At 34.7% G+C, this 22,670-nt stretch overlaps 2 protein-coding genes across 2 annotated transcripts; both read right to left on the bottom strand.

Annotated features, from left to right (window-relative positions):
- Positions 1–8,270: 8,270 nt before the first annotated feature.
- Positions 8,271–12,565, bottom strand: LOC139858519 (fluoride export protein 1-like). Its single transcript, XM_071847359.1, has 6 exons — positions 12,459–12,565; positions 11,496–11,753; positions 11,294–11,392; positions 10,091–10,283; positions 9,597–10,003; positions 8,271–8,599 (listed from the first exon to the last, which is right to left on the bottom strand). Exons 1-6 carry the CDS (start codon positions 12,534–12,536, stop codon positions 8,399–8,401), a joined length of 1,236 nt encoding a protein of 411 aa, XP_071703460.1. The 5' UTR covers positions 12,537–12,565; the 3' UTR covers positions 8,271–8,398.
- Positions 12,566–15,392: 2,827 nt separating this feature from the next.
- LOC139857330 (arabinosyltransferase XEG113) lies at positions 15,393–21,531 on the bottom strand. Its single transcript, XM_071846072.1, has 13 exons — positions 21,253–21,531; positions 20,450–20,746; positions 19,997–20,202; positions 19,715–19,820; positions 19,348–19,604; positions 18,444–18,579; positions 18,258–18,352; positions 17,883–17,936; positions 17,616–17,729; positions 17,021–17,119; positions 16,812–16,928; positions 16,424–16,510; positions 15,393–15,914 (listed from the first exon to the last, which is right to left on the bottom strand). Exons 1-13 carry the CDS (start codon positions 21,407–21,409, stop codon positions 15,747–15,749), a joined length of 1,893 nt encoding a protein of 630 aa, XP_071702173.1. The 5' UTR covers positions 21,410–21,531; the 3' UTR covers positions 15,393–15,746.
- Between the last annotated feature and the right edge of the window lie 1,139 nt (positions 21,532–22,670).

Consider the following 22,670-nt stretch of genomic DNA (forward strand, 5'->3'; position numbering starts at 1 on the left):
ATTCTTCTTGAAGGATCTTCCACGCCTCTTTGGCTGTCGTAGCTCCCATGATTCGTGGAAAGATAGACGGTGTCAAGGCTTGTTGAATGTAGCCTAGAGCAGCAGCATTTCTTACAACATTTTTGTTGTATTTTTCTTGTTCTTCTGCGGACAGAGTTTCGACGTCTTTTGGAGTTGTAAACCCGACTTCGACAATATCCCACAAGCTTTGTGCTTGAAAATATGTCTTCATTCGGATACTCCAAAAATCATAGTTGTCGCCATCAAAGATGGGGACGGGAATATTGTATGCACCAACGGTAGTCATGGTGTATTCGAACAACGCCCAATATGGCTCTTGATACCACTTGTTAGAATTAGTTGTAGTGTTTTGATTTAGTTGAATGTGATTGATTAGTTTAATTGTTGTTGTAAGTGAGGGGATGTTTTGTAGGATATGAAGACTTAGTGTTTTTAAGGGAATGATTTTATTGCTTTTTGTTTTTGGTACATCTACTTTGCAATACATGGTGGCTATTTATAGCCATCTTAAGTTGGCTAATGATCAAGCTAGAATCTTCTAGCTAATCTAGTAATTTCTACATATTATCACTACTAAATATCTATACTTAAATATCTACTATCTATAATTAATCTAGACAATTCTAGAAAAACATTACATTTTAACAATTTTAAACCACTCCTTTTTAGTATATGCCAAGTGTTCAGTTTATCTATTATATAAAAAAGAAATTAAAAAAGTATGCACTTGGGTGAAAGTTAACTGGGGAAGGCTGCAGTTGGTGGTGTCTGATTGATGTCATGATGGTGTTAATGGAAGTTATGGTTTCAGGTAGTTTTTGAGATGTCAAATTGAGGCGATGGTGAGATTTTGTTGCGACAGTATAGATCAAAGTGAAACTGCAGATCATACAATAAGCACATACCATTTTATCAGTCAAATAAAATGGCACGCCATATCGTTGTGCTCCATAAACTTGACTTCTTATAGGTGTACTAGAAATAAATAGTGACACCCAAAAAAAAGCAGGATAATGAAGTGGAATATCTATATCTGATTCTGATAAAAAGAACAATATACACCATATTTGAACGTCTACAATAACAAAAACACTAGAATGGACTCAAGTTGAAACGTCATATTACATGAAAAAAATGTAATAAAACCAGAGTATCCGCCCGCCTCTTGGGTTTTAAATGATATGTATTGTTAAAGATATTTACCCGCTTTTGCACCTATCAATCCACAATTTTTGATAATGAAACCGGCGTCCCAGACAATATCTGACCTATCAATGGCGACTCATAGGCTCGGGAATGGTGACCCTCCAAAACTATGTTGCCCAAGAGACCAAAAAAGCCCCGATATGATCAAGAATCCTCCTACAATGCTGTTTGATGAGACTTATTTCCGGCTAGCGGTCACAAATATCAGTGCAAGTCTAGGATTACTTGGTCGTGGAGGGCTTGATTGTCGATTGATGTTTACTCTCGGGAAAGAATCCCTGCAGACCCGGATCACGGCCAAGATGCCGTGAGGTGTCTTTATCAATCTTACGAAACCAGACTATGAGTTGGCCCGTCTAGCGCTCTGTAGCTAAGCGTTAAGATTCAAGAGTGAAAAATACTGTGTAAGAGAGAAAATGTTTTCTTCCAAAAGTTATTGAATCATCTAAATGATGACCCAAGGGGTCTATTTAATACTTATAGATATGAATCCTTCGTAATGTTTGGAGACACGTGTCGGTTGACTTAGGCGAATAATGTGTCATCAACTTGATGCCTTGAACTCATGTGGCATATTTGTTGCTCACGTGTTCATTTTAGGGCTTAAGCATAAAAAGCTGCCTTCATGGATTATGTGAAAGTCTGGGCGGCCTGCGTTATGCTTTAATGATGATATTCTGGTACGCAAAGCGCTGACCGACTTTATAAAAAATGCTTCTGGCGTTGTTTTTATGCCTTTTAAACGATTTTTCCTGCCTCATGATGGTTTTATGCGTGCAAACCATAGAGCGCACCATTACTTTTTATAAAATGTGTTAGAGTGTAACAACAAACAATAGGCAAAAAAGGCAAATTACCATTTAAGGTAAGTTGACCTTAGGGATCAGAAAGGTACTTTCATCATTTCCCATTTGAGAACAAAGTCACAATATCACAACTAGCAGCCAATTCAACGGATCCAAATCTGTCATACCAGCACACTTTTTCAAATTTGTAATAAGGGGTTCCAAAAGTGAATTGTAACCGTCCCTTAATTTAGAAGTAGCTGTTAGAGAGTTTAATGTATAAGAACACTCAACTCTTTCTTAGATTTTAATTCAATTGTATCAAACATTTATTCATATTCAATACAAGATCAAAATCTTTACTTTTAACATTGAAAACATGGTATCAGAGCTAATGGCTTGATCCTAGAATCAAATCAACCATTTTATAGCTTCAATCATTTACCAGAAATTAAGCTTCCATGTCAAGAAGTGACGGTAGCTCAATAATGAAAAATCAGAAAAATAGCGTAGTGAATCAAGTTGCCATGTCAAAAGACGGTAGCTCAATTCATCAAATCAGCACACAAAATATGAAATCTGAATATTTAGGGCTGATTAAAGATAGTTACCTTAACGGTCTCTGTAAACCACCATTGGTCACCATTAGAACGGCAAAGACAGCGGCGGATGGAGACAATGAAAGAGCTGAGGTGGTGACGGCTGGCGGCCACCATGAGGTTACCGGCGACGGCGTCTTCAAACTCTCTCACAATCCGAGAAAAGGTACTCTAAACTTTAAATCCTTGCTTCAATCGCATATAACGGTAAGGGTAAAACACTCGAACCCTAATTTTGCAAATATATTTCATAAATCGAAGAAAAAAGGGAAGTCAAATGACTGTAATCCCAATTATTCGGTCCAATCATGCTCTCAATTGAATAAAAAGAACGAACATACGATGAAAACACCATCGAATGTTAATTACCATCGATCTGAAAAAAGGAAGAACCCTAATAGATTTTATTGTCTTGGTACACTCGAAGAAGAAGAAGGATTAAATCCTTTTTCTCGATTAAAATCACCAGAAATTGATAAAAGGGAGAGAAGCTTGAGAAACCCTAATTTAATTAGGGATACAGGAATGACTGATCCCACGTTCGTGAAAAAAGAAAGAGATGTTGAGATTAAATTGGGTACTGAACCCAAAATCTATAACTAGTCTAGAATTGGACTTAGTAATTTGGCCCAATAGAAAAGAGAGGGTGGGCTCAATGGGAATGTCCAGGCCACCTATAATCAGATAAAGAGTGGGCTTAACAATTTGGCCCAACAGAAAAGAGAGGGTGGGATTAATGGGAATGTTCAGGCCCTGACCCAAAATTATGATAAAATTAAATTAGCCCAAAAATTTTTTGAAAAACATTTAACAAATAATTCTGTTATCGGAAAAGCTAATACCATTTCGAATAACGTAAAAAACGAGTGGTTTTTTGATTGTGGTGCTACTCACACTATGAGTTTTGAAAAATCCGACTTTTATTCCGAATCGAAACCTCGGATAAATAAGATTCAAACCGCTAACGGGGGTATTGTACACGTAAAAGGGGGTGGAAATATTGAAATTACTCCGACTATGAAATTATCTAATTGTTTATATATTCCAACCCTGTCTCATAAACTATTATCCGTTAGTCACGTTACAAAAGAACTAAATTGTTCTATTCTATTACACCCCACTTTTTGTATCCTCCAAGACATTAGGACTGGGGAAATTATTGGACGTGGTACCGAACGGGGTGGGTTGTACTATGTGGACGAAGTAACCCAACAAGGTATTGTGATGCTTGCTCACGGAACACCTACGAGGGAAGCTTGGTTATGGCATAGGAGGTTGGGTCACCCATCTGCCGGATACTTACATGCTTTATTTCCAAGTCTTTTTCCATCCAATGTTACTTTAAATTGTGAAACTTGCATTTTGGCTAAAAGTCACCGAAGTACTTTTAAACCTAGTAATACAAGGAAAGATGTACCTTTTGCTTTAATCCATTCGGATGTATGGGGTCCTGCACCAGTCATTGGGGGGAAAAACTTCCGATATTTTGTCATATTTATTGATGACCATTCACGCATGACTTGGATTTATTTTTTGACTCACAAATCTGAAGTGTTTGAATTTTTTTTCCATTTTTATAAAATGATAAAAACTCAATTTAACAAAAATATACAAATTTTGAGATCCGATAATGGGGTGAATTTGTCAATACTTCAATGAAACACTTTTGCGAAGAAAATGGGATTATTCACCAAACATCTTGCGCTCACACTCCCGAACAAAATGGAGTAGCCAAACGAAAAAATCGATTACTCTTAGAAATGACAAGAGCTTTATTAATTGAATCTAAAGTTCCGAAGAGTTTTTGGCCCGAAGCTCTTGCTTCCGCTACCTATCTTATCAACCGTTTACCTACTAAAGTTTTGGCACAAAAACCCCTAAAGATACCCTTTCCCAATTCCATAACCTTCCGAATTCATTTAGCATTGAACCTCGAATATTTGGGTGCTCGGTCTTTGTCCATATTCCAAAACATGAGCGTACCAAACTTGATCCTTGTGCGGAAAAATGTGTCATGGTTGGCTACGGAATAAACCAAAAAGGATATCGGTGCTATAGTCCAAAAAGACGTCATGTTTTTACTACAATGAACTGTGACTTTGTCAAAACCGAATATTTTTATGATACCCAACTCACGAGTGAGGGGGAGAAAGAGGATAATGACACTCTCAGTTGGATAACCTGGATATCTAAACCTGGTAACATTCAAACACCAACACCAAATCCCGATCTTGAATCACAAAATCCCGAATCACCAGATCCTAATCCCGAATCACCAGATCCTAATCCCGAATCACCAGATCCTAATCCCGAATCACCAAATCCTTGTCCCGAATCACCAGATCCTTGTACCGAAACACCTAACATTGAACCAAATGAAGTCTCCTCGAGTAATGAGGTTCAAGAGGAACAAAACAGTCAAACTCAAGATATACCACTTGACAACAATTCCACTTCTGCTGAAAGATATGTTCTACCACAAAGATCCAACAGAGGAGTACCACCAAAGAGATACTCTCCAGGAAAAGAAGCTCAAAGATCCAGATACCCAATTGCTAATATTGCACACGGGAATCTATCAAATGAAGCACATAAATTCAATTCTGCTTTATACTCTGAAGAAATTCAGCTATAGTTGATCAAGCAATGAAATCTGACAAATGGAGAAAGGCCATGGAAGAAGAAATGGAAGCACTCAAGAAAAGTGACCCGTGGGAAAAATGTGTCATTCCTCAAGGAAAAAACCCAGTAGGAAACAGATGGGTATTTACAATAAAATACAAACCAGATGGTACCATTGAACGATAAAAATCCCGGTTAGTTGCCAAGGGATATACTCAAACATATGGAATAGATTATTCCGAGACTTTCTCACCAGTTGCGAAGATTGATACCATAAGGGTCCTTTTCTCAGTTGCTGCAAATGAAGAATGGCCACTTCACCAATTTGATGTAAAGAATGCATTTCTACATGGCGAACTAAAGGAAGAAGTCTATATGGAAGCCCCTCCAGGATTCTCCGGAAACTTCAAAAATGGGGAAGCCTGTCGACTTAAGAAAGCTTTATATGGGTTAAAACAATCCCCACGGTCTTGATTTGGGAGATTCACACTATTTATGAAGAAATATGATTTTAAACAAAGTAACTCGAATCATACACTCTTTTTTAAACGAAAGAAGAATTTAATTACATACTTAATCATTTATGTTGATGATATGATAATAACTGGAAATGATAAAGAGGAGATTTCTAACTTAAAAATGAACTTATTTAAAGAATTTGAAATGAAAGACTGGGGCAGACTTAAGTATTTTTTAGGGATTGAGGTTTTACGATCCCAACAGGGAATAATTATCTGTCAAAAGAAGTATGTTCTTGATTTTCTTGCAGAAAAAGGTATGATTGATTGCAAACCAGCTGATACTCCAATGATTCCAAACCAGAAGCTATATATGGAAGATGAAGCTGACATTGCTGATAAAGGGCAATACCAAAGGATGGTGGGAAAACTCATCTATCTTGCTCACACTCGACCTGATATAGCACATGGAGTTGGAGTTGTGAGTCAATTCATGCATAAACCACAAGTTCACCATATGGAAGCTGTAATGAGAATCATCAGATACTTGAAGAAAACAACAGATCATGGAGTTGTTTTTAAAAGACATGGACACTTAAAGACTCAAATATATACAGATGCAAGATGGGCTGGAGAAAAAAGGGATAGAAAATCTACATCCGGATTCTTCACACTTGTTAGGGGTAATTTAGTTGTATGGAAAAGTAAGAAACAAAAGGTTGTCTCCCTTTCAAGTGCCGAATCAGAATTTAGAGGAATAGCCAAAGGAGTGGTCGAGGCATTATAGATCAAGAAGCTATTGACGGAGATTGGTTTTCCACCACAAGAAGCAATTCAAATCTTGTGCGACAATGAAGCAGCAATCGCTATTTTAGAGAATCCCGTTCAACATGACCGCACCAAACATGTTGAAATCGATCGGCATTTTATTAGAGAAAAGTTAGATGGTGAAATAATTTCTCTTCCATCAATCAGGATAGAAGATCAACTAGCTGATATTCTCACCAAGTCAGTTCACGGGAGATTATTCAGTGAAGTTCTTGGCAAGTTGAATATTGGAAACCCCACTATTCAACTTGAGGGGGAGTGTTAGACTGTAACAACAAACAAGAGGCAAAAAAGGCAAATTACCATTTAAGGTAAGTTGACCTTAGGGATCAGAAAGGTACTTTCATCATTTCCCATTTGAGAACAAAGTCACAATATCACAACTAGCAGCCAATTCAACGGATCCAAATCTGTCATACCAGCACACTTTTCCAATTATGTAATAAGGGGTTCCAAAAGTGAATTGTAACCATCCCTTAATTTAGAAGTAGCTGTTAGAGAGTTTAGTGTATAAGAACACTCAACTCTTTCTTAGATTTTAATTCAATTGTATCAAACATTTATTCATATTCAATACAAGATCAAAATCTTTACTTTTAACATTGAAAACAAAATGTAGAGTTAGAATACAGATGTGTGAATTATTCATTTATCAGTTCAACTGTGTGTTTACACGCTATGTATTATAAATGCAGTACTTGAATTGACTCTACATGTAGTTTATAAAATTTGTTTACACAGGACTCGAACCTTTTAAAATTTGTGTTCCTAAAGTCCATAGATCTGACAAGTCGTACTTCCTACCATGGACAGTTGTGACTTTAGCTATAGATTCTGACACACAACAAAGCTCACCGGATACCATTAAAGTTGTCCGAAATGATTTCTTTAATAATTCAGTGTATTCCTTCGATATTCAAAGATATTCAATACCCTTAAGCAGATGAAGAACTCAATTGGTCTAAACTATATCACTAGTATCATCCCTCATGGAGTCATGCATGGTTATAAAGTCCCCGACTACTCGGGATTTTGATGTAGTCCGACTAGTCCTTGACTAATTCCCGTCTAATCTACGAATTGGCAGATTATTTGGCCAAAGTTGTCGAAGTGCAATTTAGTCCATCAAAACCGATATTATTCAGTCAAAGTAGGTCAAATACAGTCCAAGTCAAAGTTAGTCCAATTTGGCCGATTAGTCCATGCTAGTCCCTACTAGTGACTTTTACAACCTTCGGGTCATGATAAAGGCTTGATTCATAATCTTTATTTCCAAAATTAGATATGACAACTAAATGAACAAGATTCAGTTGAAGAGATACTAGTTGTATTCTATAATGACGGTCAACGAGAACAGGATCACTTTAATGCAGATGAACAAGATTGGGCTTGCAAGAAAATTAGTTATGACAACTAAATGAACAAGATTCAGATGAACAGCAATGAATCATATAAAAGGGAAAGGAACGTACCTTCACATATATATTGGGCTTGCAAGGAAATGTCTTGACAAAAAAACAGATCTTGTTTGACCATGTCAGAAGTCCATAATTTAATGCAGATGCAATGGCGACGAACTCGGCAGGAAACGAAATCTCAAGCAAAGAAGACAACAACGAAGGATCACCAATCTCATTACCCCAAATTTGCGTTTTAAGATGTAACACATCATCAAGCTCAACTTCAAACAATTCAGGAACATGTTTAACATAATGAGAATCAATAAAAACATAAAATTGATATATGTACAGATTTCTACATCAATTGTATATAACTACAACTTCCTAATGCTGCGTCTTTTTCAATTAGGTGACAATTACAGCCCATTATATCTTTACTTATAAATACTAATGTGCTTAGTGCTTAACTATGACTGAGTTCATACAGGAACAGAGTAAATAAGGGTGCCAAAAGTAAACGAAATGATTATAGTTGTTAAGGCGTATAAACATTCTCGCCAAGTATTTACGCTCTCTCTTATGGCTTCAAATTCAGCAATGAAAGTCGAAACAGTACTCAAACAACCACATAAACCAAACTGTATGCCTGTTGCCACTATATCAAAATGATTATCATTCACCTGCATAATCAACAACCTCAAATCATACTTTAAATCACAATAAGCTAGTACAAAATAAATGTTATGACCTTTGACCTTATATAGTCAAATACATAAAAAAAAAAAAAAGTTGTATCAGATTCAAATCTCACTATCTTGAGGTGGCCAAAGACAGTGGCGAAGCCAGGATTTCGAATGAGTGGGGTCATAAAACGATATTGAAATGTATCATATTTTAACGTAGCGATGAGAAAAAAAACTAGTATCCGATGGAAAAACCCAAAATCTGACACTTTTGGGTCGGGTTCGGGTATATGAGTCTAGGGAGGGATATGTGGATTGCTTTAAATTTTTTTACGGGTTCGAGTATGGGCACAGGTTTGGATAAAAACCAGTATATTCGATCCGATGGAGATTTCAATTTCAATAATAGTAAATTTTGATGATAATAATAATAATAATAATAATAATAATAATAATAATAATAATAATAATAATAATAATAATAATAATAGTAGTAGTAGTAGTAGTAGTAGTAGTAGTAGTAGTAGTAGTAATAGTAGTAGTAATAATAATAATAATAATAATAATAATAATAATAATAATAATAATAATAATAATAATAATAATAATAATAATAATAATTAACAATAATAATAATAATAATAATTATAATTATTATTATTATAATAATAATATAAGTATTATAAAAACAATAATGATACAGAGTAATAGTATAAGGTATAATGCGATATATTGTAATATTGTTATATCTTAAATCATCAATATAAACTAGAATGGCTTATATAAAAATTTAAGTATGAATTTCAATATCATAACTTCATAAGCCTATATATTATCATTTTAGTGGTGTCAATTGACCCCTTTGATCTATATATACCTCCGCCACTGGCCAGAGAAAAAGGTCATAAACAGTCACAAAAAAATTTAGTTAGGTCGTGTATATCTGAGTAAAAATACTTATCCATTTATATTTAAATACATAACAGGAACTTACAGCTTTCTTCATTATTGCAAAGGCTGCCATTATGCAGCAAGCAGATACATTAGCAATTAATGTTCCAAAAGGCATCCATTTCATAATCACTGTTCTTCCTAAACCTTTTCCGTTAAGCTTCGTTAAATAGAACCTGATCCATACACCAATTGGTCCAATTATACAACCAAACCATACATAGCTTATCTTGTTATCACCATTCAAATCTTTCGTCAACAAAAACACGCTCATGCCCCATAACAATCCCAACATCATTATCATCACCACTATTAATATACTTTGAATCACAACATTATGTACTTTAAAGAAACCGCATTTGGAAGCTAGGTTGGTTTTATTAAGAACCCATCGGAAACCTTTTACAGTCCCGACACCAAATAGGAAGGAACAAAAGACAAGAATGAAACCTGCAGCATACAAAGGTAATGTATAAAAAGAACATAAAGACGAGATGAATTCATGTAAATAATTTTATATTAGGTAAGTGAAAGTACCTAATGAAAATCCAACCACAAAGGAAGTCCATTGATCGTCGACACTAAGCTCAATCATTTTCTGGTTCCAGCCACTAAATGTGGTTAGACTCCCTAGGTAACCAGTTGTTAAGCCGACAGCCAGATCAGGTGAGAGCTTGGATATATCTCCTTTAAAAACAACACCAAGCCAACCCATCAAGAATGAACCAACCTTTTGAATAGGAAACCAAAGTTAGTCTGGGCAGAAAATAGTCTTAAGAGTGCCCTAATCTACCACCAGATGGGAAACTAGTGGTAAGATTCTGAAGATATTAATTCCAAATAAGAGTTGATGTCAGGAACCAGTATGCAAAATAGTTGTAGTTTAGTCAACAATCAACATTACTAATCTTTACACAGATCGTCCGAAAAATAACCTGATATCCTCTTGTGTCTTAAATAATCCTGGCAAACCGGTCAGGTTGGGTAACGGGTCAAAGCAGTTTTGGGTTGAAATGGGTCATGGGTCAAAATTTCAAACTGGTACAAATTGGTCAGGTTGGGTAACGGGTCGAAATGGGTCAGGAGTCAAATGGGTCTAAACGGGTCATATACTTTTACATTTGTTTACATTTATTATATTATTTTTTATATGTATAAGAAAATATTAATATACATAATACATGATATAACCATGAATGCTTTCATAAATGTTTGGCGGATGAAACTTGTTATGCTCGACTAGAGCTTTAGGAATTGATACCCATTGGACCTGTTCCTTTATATTTTGTATAGGATCCAATAGGTTGGAGGAAAACCCATTCTACCTTTTATGAAGTTTTAGTTTACATTTCCGGGTCTAATTTTTCTCAAGACCCAATTGACCAGAAAGCTTGACCTAATTGACCCAAATTTGAGAGTATGTGCCTCAATCGCGAGGTGTAGTCTGAAGCATATCTTGGGGTGGTCAGGAGCAAAAACGGTCACGGAATAATCCAGTTAGACCATGTACATCTGAGCCCGAAAAGGAAAAACCTTATCCATTTACATTTAAAGTTTACTAATTCTTTCACAACTATCCATTCTTAACACTTATCGAACAGTCAATGTTTTATCCAAAACCAAACCCATGCAATGCTAATGAGTCCTTAGAGAAGTCGAAAACTATATAAATATTTCGATATTAGATTAAAGATTAAGGTAACGGGTAAGTGTATGAATATTTGTGACTAAGAATGTTACCATATTGGGAGGAAGATCAACGTATATAACGCTGTGATCACTTGTTACACCAACCACTTCGGGACCAAATAATTTTTCTAAAAGGTACCTAGTCAATACCTGCATTACAAGAAAAAAATGCCAGTTAACTAAATACAGGGACAAATACGAAAATTTTCTTACTGTAAACACAATTTAAGACAAACTTAAGTATGTATTATACCCCAAGAATGCCAAATACAGCAAGATGAATGGTGGATGAGATGTACACCAAGAACCATGACAACTCTTTTTTGCACCCTTGCGTACAAAAGGGTCCCACGTCAACGTCATTCTGCTTTTCGTCACGTACAATTGTATCCGATGAATCATGAGATGCATTAGGAACCTGTGAATTTGTAACAGAATGCTGTTGAATAGGAAATACGAGATCTTCTCTAAGATCGTCAGAAAAATACCTCGGCCTGCTACTTCCACTCGACTGCGACGACATAGCTAAAAGTTCAAGAACTTAACATTTATAATTGATTATAGCATAAGTGCATAACAAGGTGCACAATTCGAACATGTTGTAGACAGAATGAGTTAAAAACACGCTTAGAATAATACACACAAATGTATTTATATTGCTGACCACATACATCTTTTTCAGTTGTTTGGATATTGTTTGTATTATCCCCATAGGCCATACCACAGTCCACAATCCACATGGCTATTAAATGTTTTTTCCTTCAAATTCCGATTATATTATATATTTATATATTATATCATATTAGTATTAGTATATATTTATTTATGTTTATATATACATATACTAGTTTATAGCCCGCGTATTCCCGTGACTGAAACATGATATAACACTAAATTGGTAACATCGTATAAGAACAAGCACATGTCATAAAAATATCAATGATGGAAAGTTGAAATTCAGAGAGATAAACATATTGTCTAGTACAAATTTGTAAATGTCATGAAGAGAACAGATTTATATTTTTTTTTTTTTTTTTTTTTTTTTTTTTTTTTGAAAGGCAAGCCCCCCAAAGTGTAGCAAGTGAGGATTGAACTTGGGTCCCTTTAGAACTTTCCAAGCATCCTACCACCAAGCCAACCCCGAACAGATTTATATTGACATATCGCGTAAATGGAATGTTTATATATAAAGAGAACTTTTTGTTAGATATTATACCTTTTGTTCATCTGCCGTGTTACTGTGATCGGTAGACATAGTTTGATAAATAATATGAGCTTCTTTTGTTGAATCCATGGTATCGAAGAAAGTAGGTTAAATTTGAATTAGTTGTATTTGATTGGAAGGAATTAACTATTAGGAGTGTCAGTTTATAATATTAGGAATGTCGACTTTATATTCAATACGGAGTATATAATTTGACAAATATTTCCTAAATGGGTTGGATTGAATATAAGGAAATCCCGTCATTATCGAACGATAATTAAATTAAAATTTTTAAAATTTTATCAATATAAATGCATAAATTCCTATAATTGTGTAAATTTAAAATGATTTTTTTCTCTGTTTGTCCCTTGATTTTACTTCATTTTCTAATCAGCGGCTCACAAGTTTTTTTTTTTTTTTTTACTTTCAGCATCCCTTGATTTTCAAAGAAGTGCAATTGTCATCCCTCCGTCAAATTGCCATCTAATTTGTCGGTTAAGTGTCGTGACATGATTAACACAAGATGAACATTTTAGTCTTATTGTCAACTTTTTTTGCTTTATTGGTCCCTCATTTTTATATTGTTTAGATACGATGATCCCTTTATTTTACAATTATTGTGTGGGTGGTCGCACCATCTAACTTTCGCTAAACAAATTTGTAAACTGACATGTGCATTACATACGAGGATAAGTATGTGTTTTACCCTTTATCTTCAAAAAAACTAAAAAACTCAAGGGAAGCTGATTGAAATATTCTTTATTAATAAATCTTATTTAATTTATATTTATTATTTATTATTTAAAATATTAATTTATATTATTACTATTATACTTCCTCCGATTTTATTGTCAACGTTTACTTACTTGGATGTCTAATTTTATTGTTCACATCCAACTTCTCGATTGGAGGGCTTGTTGATACCGATAGGCTAATAACCTTTTAGTGCCCGACCAGTTTTGTACCCTCGATCCGTGAAAACGATATGCTATCTTTGCTCGTGTGTCCATTTTCAGAATATATCTGTCACCGTCCTCGGCCGGTGTAAATCTCCGGCAACCTCTACGATTTCGTAGTTTATATTACCTAATCTCTATCTTTGTTTAAGAGCTGCCTTGACTTCAGTATTAGATAAAGATGGTTTATTCTTCATGGAGCATTATCAAAATACTGCACTATATTTAGCATAGTTGATACCGCAATAAATTGACAAAATTAAGCTTGTAAACCTTGTTATCATATGTAACTAGCAAACTAAATTAAATGTAAATCTTCAAAAATTCTATGGAGACAAATTACTTCCATAACTTAAACTTTCTGTGCTTGTGTTTGCCATGCTTTCCATGCTTGTATTTTCCTTGCTTATGTTTTCCATGCTTAACTTTTCCATGACCGTAACCATGACTATGACCATGACCGTGTCCATAGTGACCACGACCCATGGATGCTGCAGCTCCCCCTACAATCACTCCCATCATGCCTCCAACTGCTCCTTTGTCTGAATTTTGTTCCACAAATGCAAAATGTAAAATTGAAGGGTTAGAAGATATGGTATTAGTCTTTTTGTTTTGAGATGATCAAGAGAAAATACTTTAAATAACGTCGATGTGTGTACCTCCATGATGACCTGGATGTTGAACACCTTGTGGATATCCACCCGGGTAGCTGTATGCACCAGGAGGACCAGCTGGATAACCGGAAGGTGGATATGCACTCGGTGGATAGCCTTGTTGATGAAACCCGTACCCTTGATGTGGCGGGGGATAGCCTTGTTGGTAACCTTGCGGAGGGTATCCTGGATACCCTTGTGAAGAGTATCCTGGATACCCTTGTGAAGAGTATCCTGGATACCCTTGTTGATACTCGTGCGGAGGGTATCCGCCTTGTGGATACCCTTGTGGTGGATGATCTCCGGGCGCAGGATATCCTCCTGGTGAAGGAGGCCCAATTGTTGGAGGAAATCCTCCTGGTGACGGGGGTCCCGTTGTCGGAGGATATCCTCCCGATGAAGGAGACCCCGTTGTAGGAGGATATCCTCCTGGTGAAGGAGGCCCCGTTGTTGGAGGGTTTCCTCCTGATGAGGGATTATAACCACCACTTGAGCCACCACCAGGTTGATTAGCCATTATCGTAGGTAGTCTAATCACGAAGCACCTAGCTAGTGATCCGAATAGATCAAATTTATATAGTAAGCTTTAACAAGGAAACCTGCAAAACAAGATATACCGTTAACATTTGACAAAAAAAGAAGGATTGAAGATCATTTCATTTCAGTTTACTCTACTATAAAAGGTAAAACACATGTAAAAGGACACTGAAAATAGTATGTTATGTTCTTTTGAAAAACAGTATAAAATCATTCAGTGAATCAATGTGAAAGTACACCAAGAAACTAACTATTACCTTAACAAATGAGTTCTTTAAAAGTATGATCATTCTTTAATTATACTACTTTTACATATTATTTGTTGACAAACCACTACTATTTCTTGATGTAAAACCTATCTTTGTGGTTGACATTCTATCATGGCAGATTTATAGGATCACTCTTTATGTGTTTGAAGAAGTTTACCTTTTGGTTAACTTTGTAATAATATCAAATTTTTTTGGTTAACTTCTAATTAACATGTTAAATATGATACAACAAAAAGTTGGATTTCGACCAAGGTTGCAAAAATCGCTATAGGGAGTAATCGGCAACTCAGCAACAAGGGGAGTACTTGGAATAAACGGATGCTGACCAATTATAACTCTGACCGATTTTCCATGTAATCTCGAGTCGTGGCTGAATAATCCCTAACTTGGTCCGAGTAATCACCGTTGACCGAGAGTTGACCGACTTACTCGGCGAGTTTAAACAGAAAAATAAATATATACAAATATTCAGCTGGAAAGTAATATAAAAAAAACTCTGGATCAAGTAGCGCTGAATGATATAAAGCTCTCTAATGAATAAAAACAAATTTAATTAAAATCGACTAAAAATGTGAAGAACACTATAGATTTAGAAATTGAATGATATGCACACACAAAAAGTCTATACTGCTGCTGTCATTTGCTCACTTTAAGAACGTAATACAACTTTCAATGCACGTGGTACAAGTCGCTATAGCATCATTGTTCAAAACTGAGTCCTAGTACTCATTGATCCTTCTCTTTGTGTATACATAAAACTACAGTTATATAAGCACGGATGACTATAACTGTTGATTTGAAGTTTGAAACAGGGGGGTTAGGACTCAATTACACATCATCATCATCATCATCAGATAATCAGTACAATCTCAGCCGTTGATTTAATCACCAATGTGGGTGATCATCTTCTGGTGTTTGTGGAGGAAGAGGTTTCCAATCCGGTTTATCGTCCCAATACATGTCGTAATATATGTGACCTGGCGTATGACTGTCTACGCAACACCATATTCCAACGTATCGCTTCACCCGATTCTTGAATTTTTCTTCTCTTACCTGATCAGATTAAAAGGTTAATGACTTGGTGTTAAGAAAAATTATATCATCCAAACAACCATGTAAAAGTGTAAAACCAATAATTATTATAAACATAGTTCATTCATTTTACCTTTTTGACCTAGAAAAATGTAACAAATACTCTTTAAAACAACTTTTTGAATCCCAATAAGTTCATTAAAAAGCAAAGGTTGTGTTCAGGTACATAGTTGTAGACTACGAAACAAATTTACTACATTTTTCCTAAAATTAATTGTGGATAAAGTCGTTATCTTTCCATTGTGCTCTTTTAAGCTATAATTATAAACTGGTCCCCATAAATTAAAGGAGGGAGGTGATCTTTACATCAATTTTTGGACCATTTTGCCCTTTACTAACCTGAAATTTATCACCCCCTTTCACTTGTCTTAAAAGACAAGATGGTCCAAAAAATATTTTGGTCGGCATAAAATTGATTGTAATGATTTTTTTTACTTAAAAGAAAACTAAAAGGGAAAATGATTTCTTGCCTTGTCCGTGAATCCCTGAAAAGCATCTTGCATTGATGAAAATTGGATGACTTTCACTGTTTTGAACGGAGCAAATACGGTTTTCAACTGTTTGACATACAAAAAATTGAACACAAATGAGGATAAAATTTCAAGCACGTAAGCAAGTGAGATTACAAAACTAGTACACATGTTAACTAGAAAAGGTTGATGATACCTACACCACCACTTTTCAGTCATACACCACTAAATATGCTTTAAAGCATTGTACTATACAACACTTTGAAACACATTTAGTGGTGGTGTATAGCCAAAAATGGTGGGTAAAATAACCCTGATAAACAAGTGCATAGATTAATAAGATCCGATTAAAATATATATACTTTTCTACGTCACTCATATTGCATACCGTTTCTTCATTGCTATTCCTTGGATATCTAAGTATTCCGTTTGTGCTTGTAATGTTTGACTGACAATTGTCTGACCCTTCTTGACATAATTGTACATCGAGCCATGAATCCTTCACCTATAACCATGAAATTGAAAATTTTCAAGTTTAGTTCAACGTCAACTAAAAAAGCAACATTATTTCCCAAATGAAGCTGATCGATTATGTACCCGTGCAGGCATTAGTGGATTGTCAAAGAACGAATACTCTCGTATATTGATTCCGGGCCCAAACTCCTCCTCCGGCAATGCCTTTAACATTGTTTGCACCTACATTGGTTTGGTTAGCTAAAGTCAAAAATAAAAAATAAAAATAAAAAAATAAAAAAAATAATATAATAATAATAATAATAATAATAATAATAATAATAATAATAATAATAATAATAATAATAATAATAATAATAATAATAATAATAATAATAATAATAATAATAATAATAATAATAATAATAATAATAATAATAATAATAATAATAATAATAATAATAATAATAATAATAATAATAATAATAATAATAATAATAATAATAATAATAATAATAATAATAATAATAATAATAATAATAATAATAATAATAATAATAATAATAATAATAATAATAATAATAATAATAATAATAATAATAATAATAATAATAATAATAATAATAATAATAATAATAATAATAATAATAATAATAATAATAATAATAATAATAATAATAATAATAATAATAATAATAATAATAATAATAATAATAATTTAATCGACCGAATCAAGTACCTCGAATACATGATCCAAAGGACAGATGAACGGTTGTCGTGTCATCGACCCTACGAGAACTCCGGGATGAGGAAACCATAATCGATCCAACCTACACCACAGAGGAGGCATAACCTAAAATTTGTAAATTAGTAGATGCTTTAATTAAACTAGCATTTAGAAATAAAACAAACTTAAAAAAAAAAAAATGTAACATAGAAAATAATATACGTCATGTCAACACAATTGCACTATGAAATACAAGATTCAAAGTCTAAAATTTCTCACCAGTGTACGATTTAAAACTGATGCCATAGCAAGGGCGGTCCTTATTTGCTTCATCTGCAATCACTCACATAAATCACTTCACAATCAAATCTAACGCAGTAACGCTAGATTTGGCGAAGACTTAATAACATTGGGAACAAGGTTGCAAAAATCGCTATTCAGGGAGTACTCGGATGTTGACCAAGTTTGACTTTGACCAACTTTGACCGAGTTTTAACCGATTTTCCGAGTAATCCCGAGTTATGTCCAAGTTTTGTCCAAGTTTTGACCGAGTTTGACTGAGTATGACCAAGTTGCAAAAACCGAGTACTCGCCGAGTCAAGTTGTGCAACAATGATTGTGAATATAAAAGGTAGGAGGAAGAAAACAGCATACTTGATAATTGACAAGAGCGAAATGCGTTTCAAGATTATGCTCCCCATCGAGTAATAAACTTTTTGGAATAGATGGTCTGAATGTTAAGAAACCTCCTGTATAACACACAACAAATACCGACATCTTCAATTAATTCTACTGAAAATACAAACTTAAAAGTCCCGAGATGCATAACCTAAAAGGTACCTGGTGAATCATAATACTCAGGCTGATCATAGAAAACCATAGCTTCACGTAATCGATGACGCTTTCCTTCGGTTCCTGCATATTGGAATGTCGTATGTACAGCGTACGGTTCTAATCTGAGTTGCTGATACATGGCCTGAAAATGCAGCATAATAATGGCTTAAAAGACGGTAGATAACTGAAGTGCAAATTACACATTAACATATCCAACTTCACCGTTTTGTAATTATAAATGTCAAACTAAAAGAGAAGTTCTATTGTATTTCGAAACGTGTTGTGGTATGGCCCAGTGACCCCTTAATCAGGTGACCAGATGTTTTTAGCAACATGGCAGCCATAAACAATGCCACATCATCATGCACGTGCCATGTCATTAGTTTCCATGTTATAGGAGGTATGATACATACTATAGCAAGTTTCAGGAAGTAAAAGACTTACAATGTAGTTCAACAAATCAGTATTGCAGACATCAGAATTAATCGCTGTTAATCAGCGATTAATCAGTTTATGAGAGGGGTCCGATGAGATTTATCAAAATCGGTCCAAAAATTGGTCAACCCTCGGTCAACGGAGATTTATCCGTCAGAGCAGCAATTTATAGTCAAAGTAGCTACTAACCGGTGAAGTAGTGATTAATCGCAGGGAATGATCAATTTAATCGGTCAAATTAGGGATTAATCGGTCGACATTGGTCATAGTCAAACTTAGTCAACATCAAATTAATCCCCCGATTAATCCCTCCAAGGTCTGACCGATTATTTTCTGATAAGTGATTTTTGCAACCTTCCAACATATACAAGTTGGATACATTCTAGCGTAATCAACCAATAACCGAAAGTACATGTTCTAATTATATTATAATAAAAAAAAGTAAAAAATAAAAAAAGGTAAATTCAACTGTTACCTGAACAAAGTAAGTATGCCCACTACAGAATATACTTGCAGGCAAAAGTCCAAGCTTTAGGGTTCCATCATAAGCATAAACAAGTCCACTTTCTTCATCAACCGATGGTCCCAATTGCCGGTGCACAAGATCATTAAAACCGTTTTGATCCCATATCTTATCATCAGCTAAAAGCATTTCTTTCCATTCATTTGCCAATTTTTTTGCAGAATCTGTTGGCCGCCAGTGGAATATACCTATATTATATGCTCCTCCAACTATATATTTCAAAACGTTTATATGTCAGGATAAATGGTCTAAGAAAAGTCATATATTAAGTCGATAAAATGTACATTTCCTGAACTTAACAAAAGTGCATTTTTTTTACCTTGTTGCCACATGTCTAATCGGTCATCAGTTACAGTTGGTGTAACTTGATCAGTTGATGTCAGCACATCGGCCTCAGGATAACGTGCAAGATATGGGAGTGGATTCTGTTAAGTAACATTGCAGTTCAAAATTAACATTTAACGGCCTATGAAATCTTGTCATGACTAAATGGTTTTGAAAGTTGGATGCTTTCAATAACGATTCTTAAAAATTAGTGGCTAAATTTAAAAAGAAGTGAAAGTGCATTGTTCCTAACTGCAAATAAGTGTAAAAAAGGTACCTTTAACCAAACCATATCTGTATCGCACATTAGTAACTCGTACCCAAATGGTAGCATTGAATCAATGAGGATGACTTTTTCCCTTCCCATTTTATGAAATGCAAGTGAGCCCCATCCAACATCAACGGTGCTCATATGACTTCCCATATCAAAAACTGGCACACCCTTCCAATACAACTCCTCCAATAGTTTTGTGTCCATCGCACCTAATAGAGAAAAAAGGTTACAATTTTATTTATATTTATAGAATTTTTCTGAAAACAACCCTTAAGGCTGTCGTTAACGTGAATGAAAGTAATGTATGTGGTGGTTATATGTTGATTTTACAGTGACAGTTATTAAATTGTACAATACTTTTATGCACGTTAACGACAGTTATCGTTAGAAAAATCCTTATTTATTTATATCATTATATAAGAAAAAGTTGAAAACTTTCTTTGGTAAATTCCTCACCAACAAGAAGATTCTCAATACCCAAATCGGTCAAGTGTTTAACCCATGTGAGGATAAAATCCATGAAGGCATAGTTTCCAAAAGTAGCTACTATAACATTGTCTTTCACCCTTTCTTGAACCAATTCTTTTGTCAAACGAAACGTCTCCAATGGTGGCATCTTTGAACCCGGTGGGGGTTTAACCCAAATGGATTTCAAATTCCCTTTTTCGGGTTGAGTCATTGGTGGCATTACACCATCACCCAATTTTAATGAACTAGAATCAAGTGTTTGAGTCGGTGAAGAAGGTGCCACATCTATCATCATCATAATTCATAATCATAATTATAATAAATCAAATGAGAAAAAACATTAAGATCTTATACTTAACAATAATAATGGTAATAATAATCCAAGCTACAGTTCAAGAACTAAAATAGACTCCAATTGAACATAAATGAGCTTCAATTACATATACAAACCAACAACTTTAGGCCTGCCTAAACATTTAATTTTACTAATATAACAAAATCTTACAACTATGAGTAGCTTTCAACCAATCGATTAGTAAGTGCACGTGCAGCCTAAAATATAAATTACAGTCAATTGTTGATCCCTCCCTCTCCAAATTCAACATAATTACCAAATTCAACAAGATTCTGATCTCAATGGAACTTTTTTTGGGTCAAATTCAAGACTTTGACTTGAAATCACAGTTAAAATAGAAACTGAATTTCTTAGTATAACATATAGATACAGATCAGTGTAGACCAAATTCAAACGAGAAAAAGTATATAAAGAATATAAAGATAGATGGATATACGTTGAGATAGGCTCCAGGAGACGGCGGAATCCGGCGAGTAGACGGCGGAGAAAACATAAATAGCAGAAAATACAATTCCGATCAAAACAGTGCCGTACACGGTCAAGAACAATGGCTTTGAATTGGTTACTTCTTTAAATGGGTTTTTCCAACCCATTTCTTGATTATTAGCAAATTATCAAGAAAACCCTAAATAAATAATGGGTTCGATTCATATGATCAAAATATGACAAAAAGATGTCAACTTGATGTAGGGTTTTTGAAGAATCAAGCAGTTGAATGTAGTAGGCAGCCACGGCAAAAGTCAAATCAATTAATATTGGTAAGCAAATTGAGATTTGTATATTGTAACAAAAAATATAATAATAACAATTAACAATTTAACAATAATGATATTAATAATAATTGTGTAATAGTGTTTGGTGCATGATTTCTGCAGAGAGTAAGAGATTAGTGGGGTTTATTTTTTATGAGGCGATGAAAAAAAGAATTTGAATTAACTACACATTTGGCAATTTTGTGCATTTGTGGATGTTTTGTTTCATCGCCACCGTATCATTGTAAAGTGACATAAGGTATTGGTTTAACATTTTTGGGTAACTCCTAAAATTAGAGAAGCTTTAAATGTTGTTCGTCAATTCAATCTATATAGTTTGCCGTATTCGAGAAATTAGTGGTGAGTTCGTGGTGATTTCTCCTCTCGTGGATTCGAGAAATTCTTTTCATCGTTATGCTTGAATTAAAATATCCGGAGTCCCGATCATTTGTGCATCGGAAGATAGCACATTGGTTGTTGGCAAGCTATTGGGAGAGGTGATTACCATTGACAACGCTTCCTCCACTTTGGGTAATGTCAGGTCCCTTTTCGCTTTTATTAAATCGGTTTACGTGAAACAGATTCACGATACGGTTGAATTTGATTTGGAGGTTGAAGGTTCGGATTGTTTGAGATGTAATGCTTTGGTCAACGAGTTTCAGATATTAACGTGTTGAATTGGGTTTTTAATGACTTGTTTGACAATAATTTGTTAGTGTCAATAAACCGATTTGTTTTGGCTTCAAGTTCGTCGGTTTTACTTCATAAGGAAACTGTTGGAGTTTGCAAAGTTGAAGGATTCAATTCGAAGGTTGTTGGCAATTTCATGGTGTTTAATCAATTTAAATCAACAGCATACCCTGACCCTCAATGTTCTCAATATCCCCTCAAATTTGGATAAATCGATGATGGGGATCTCAATTTGGTCGCTCCTGAGAATGCTGCAAATACAAATGATACTCCTGTTATTGCTTCTAGGCCATTAGAGGATTGCGGTTTAGGGTTGGGTTTTGGTGATGTTGGGCATGATGTGCTTCATGAGGTTGAGGTTAGGGATGGGCCTATGCCGATGTTGGGGCTGAATAGTGGAACGCAAATTTAG

The sequence above is a fragment of the Rutidosis leptorrhynchoides genome, chromosome 7 (genome assembly GCF_046630445.1).
Source record: "Rutidosis leptorrhynchoides isolate AG116_Rl617_1_P2 chromosome 7, CSIRO_AGI_Rlap_v1, whole genome shotgun sequence".
NCBI classification, from domain to species: Eukaryota; Viridiplantae; Streptophyta; class Magnoliopsida; order Asterales; family Asteraceae; genus Rutidosis; species Rutidosis leptorrhynchoides.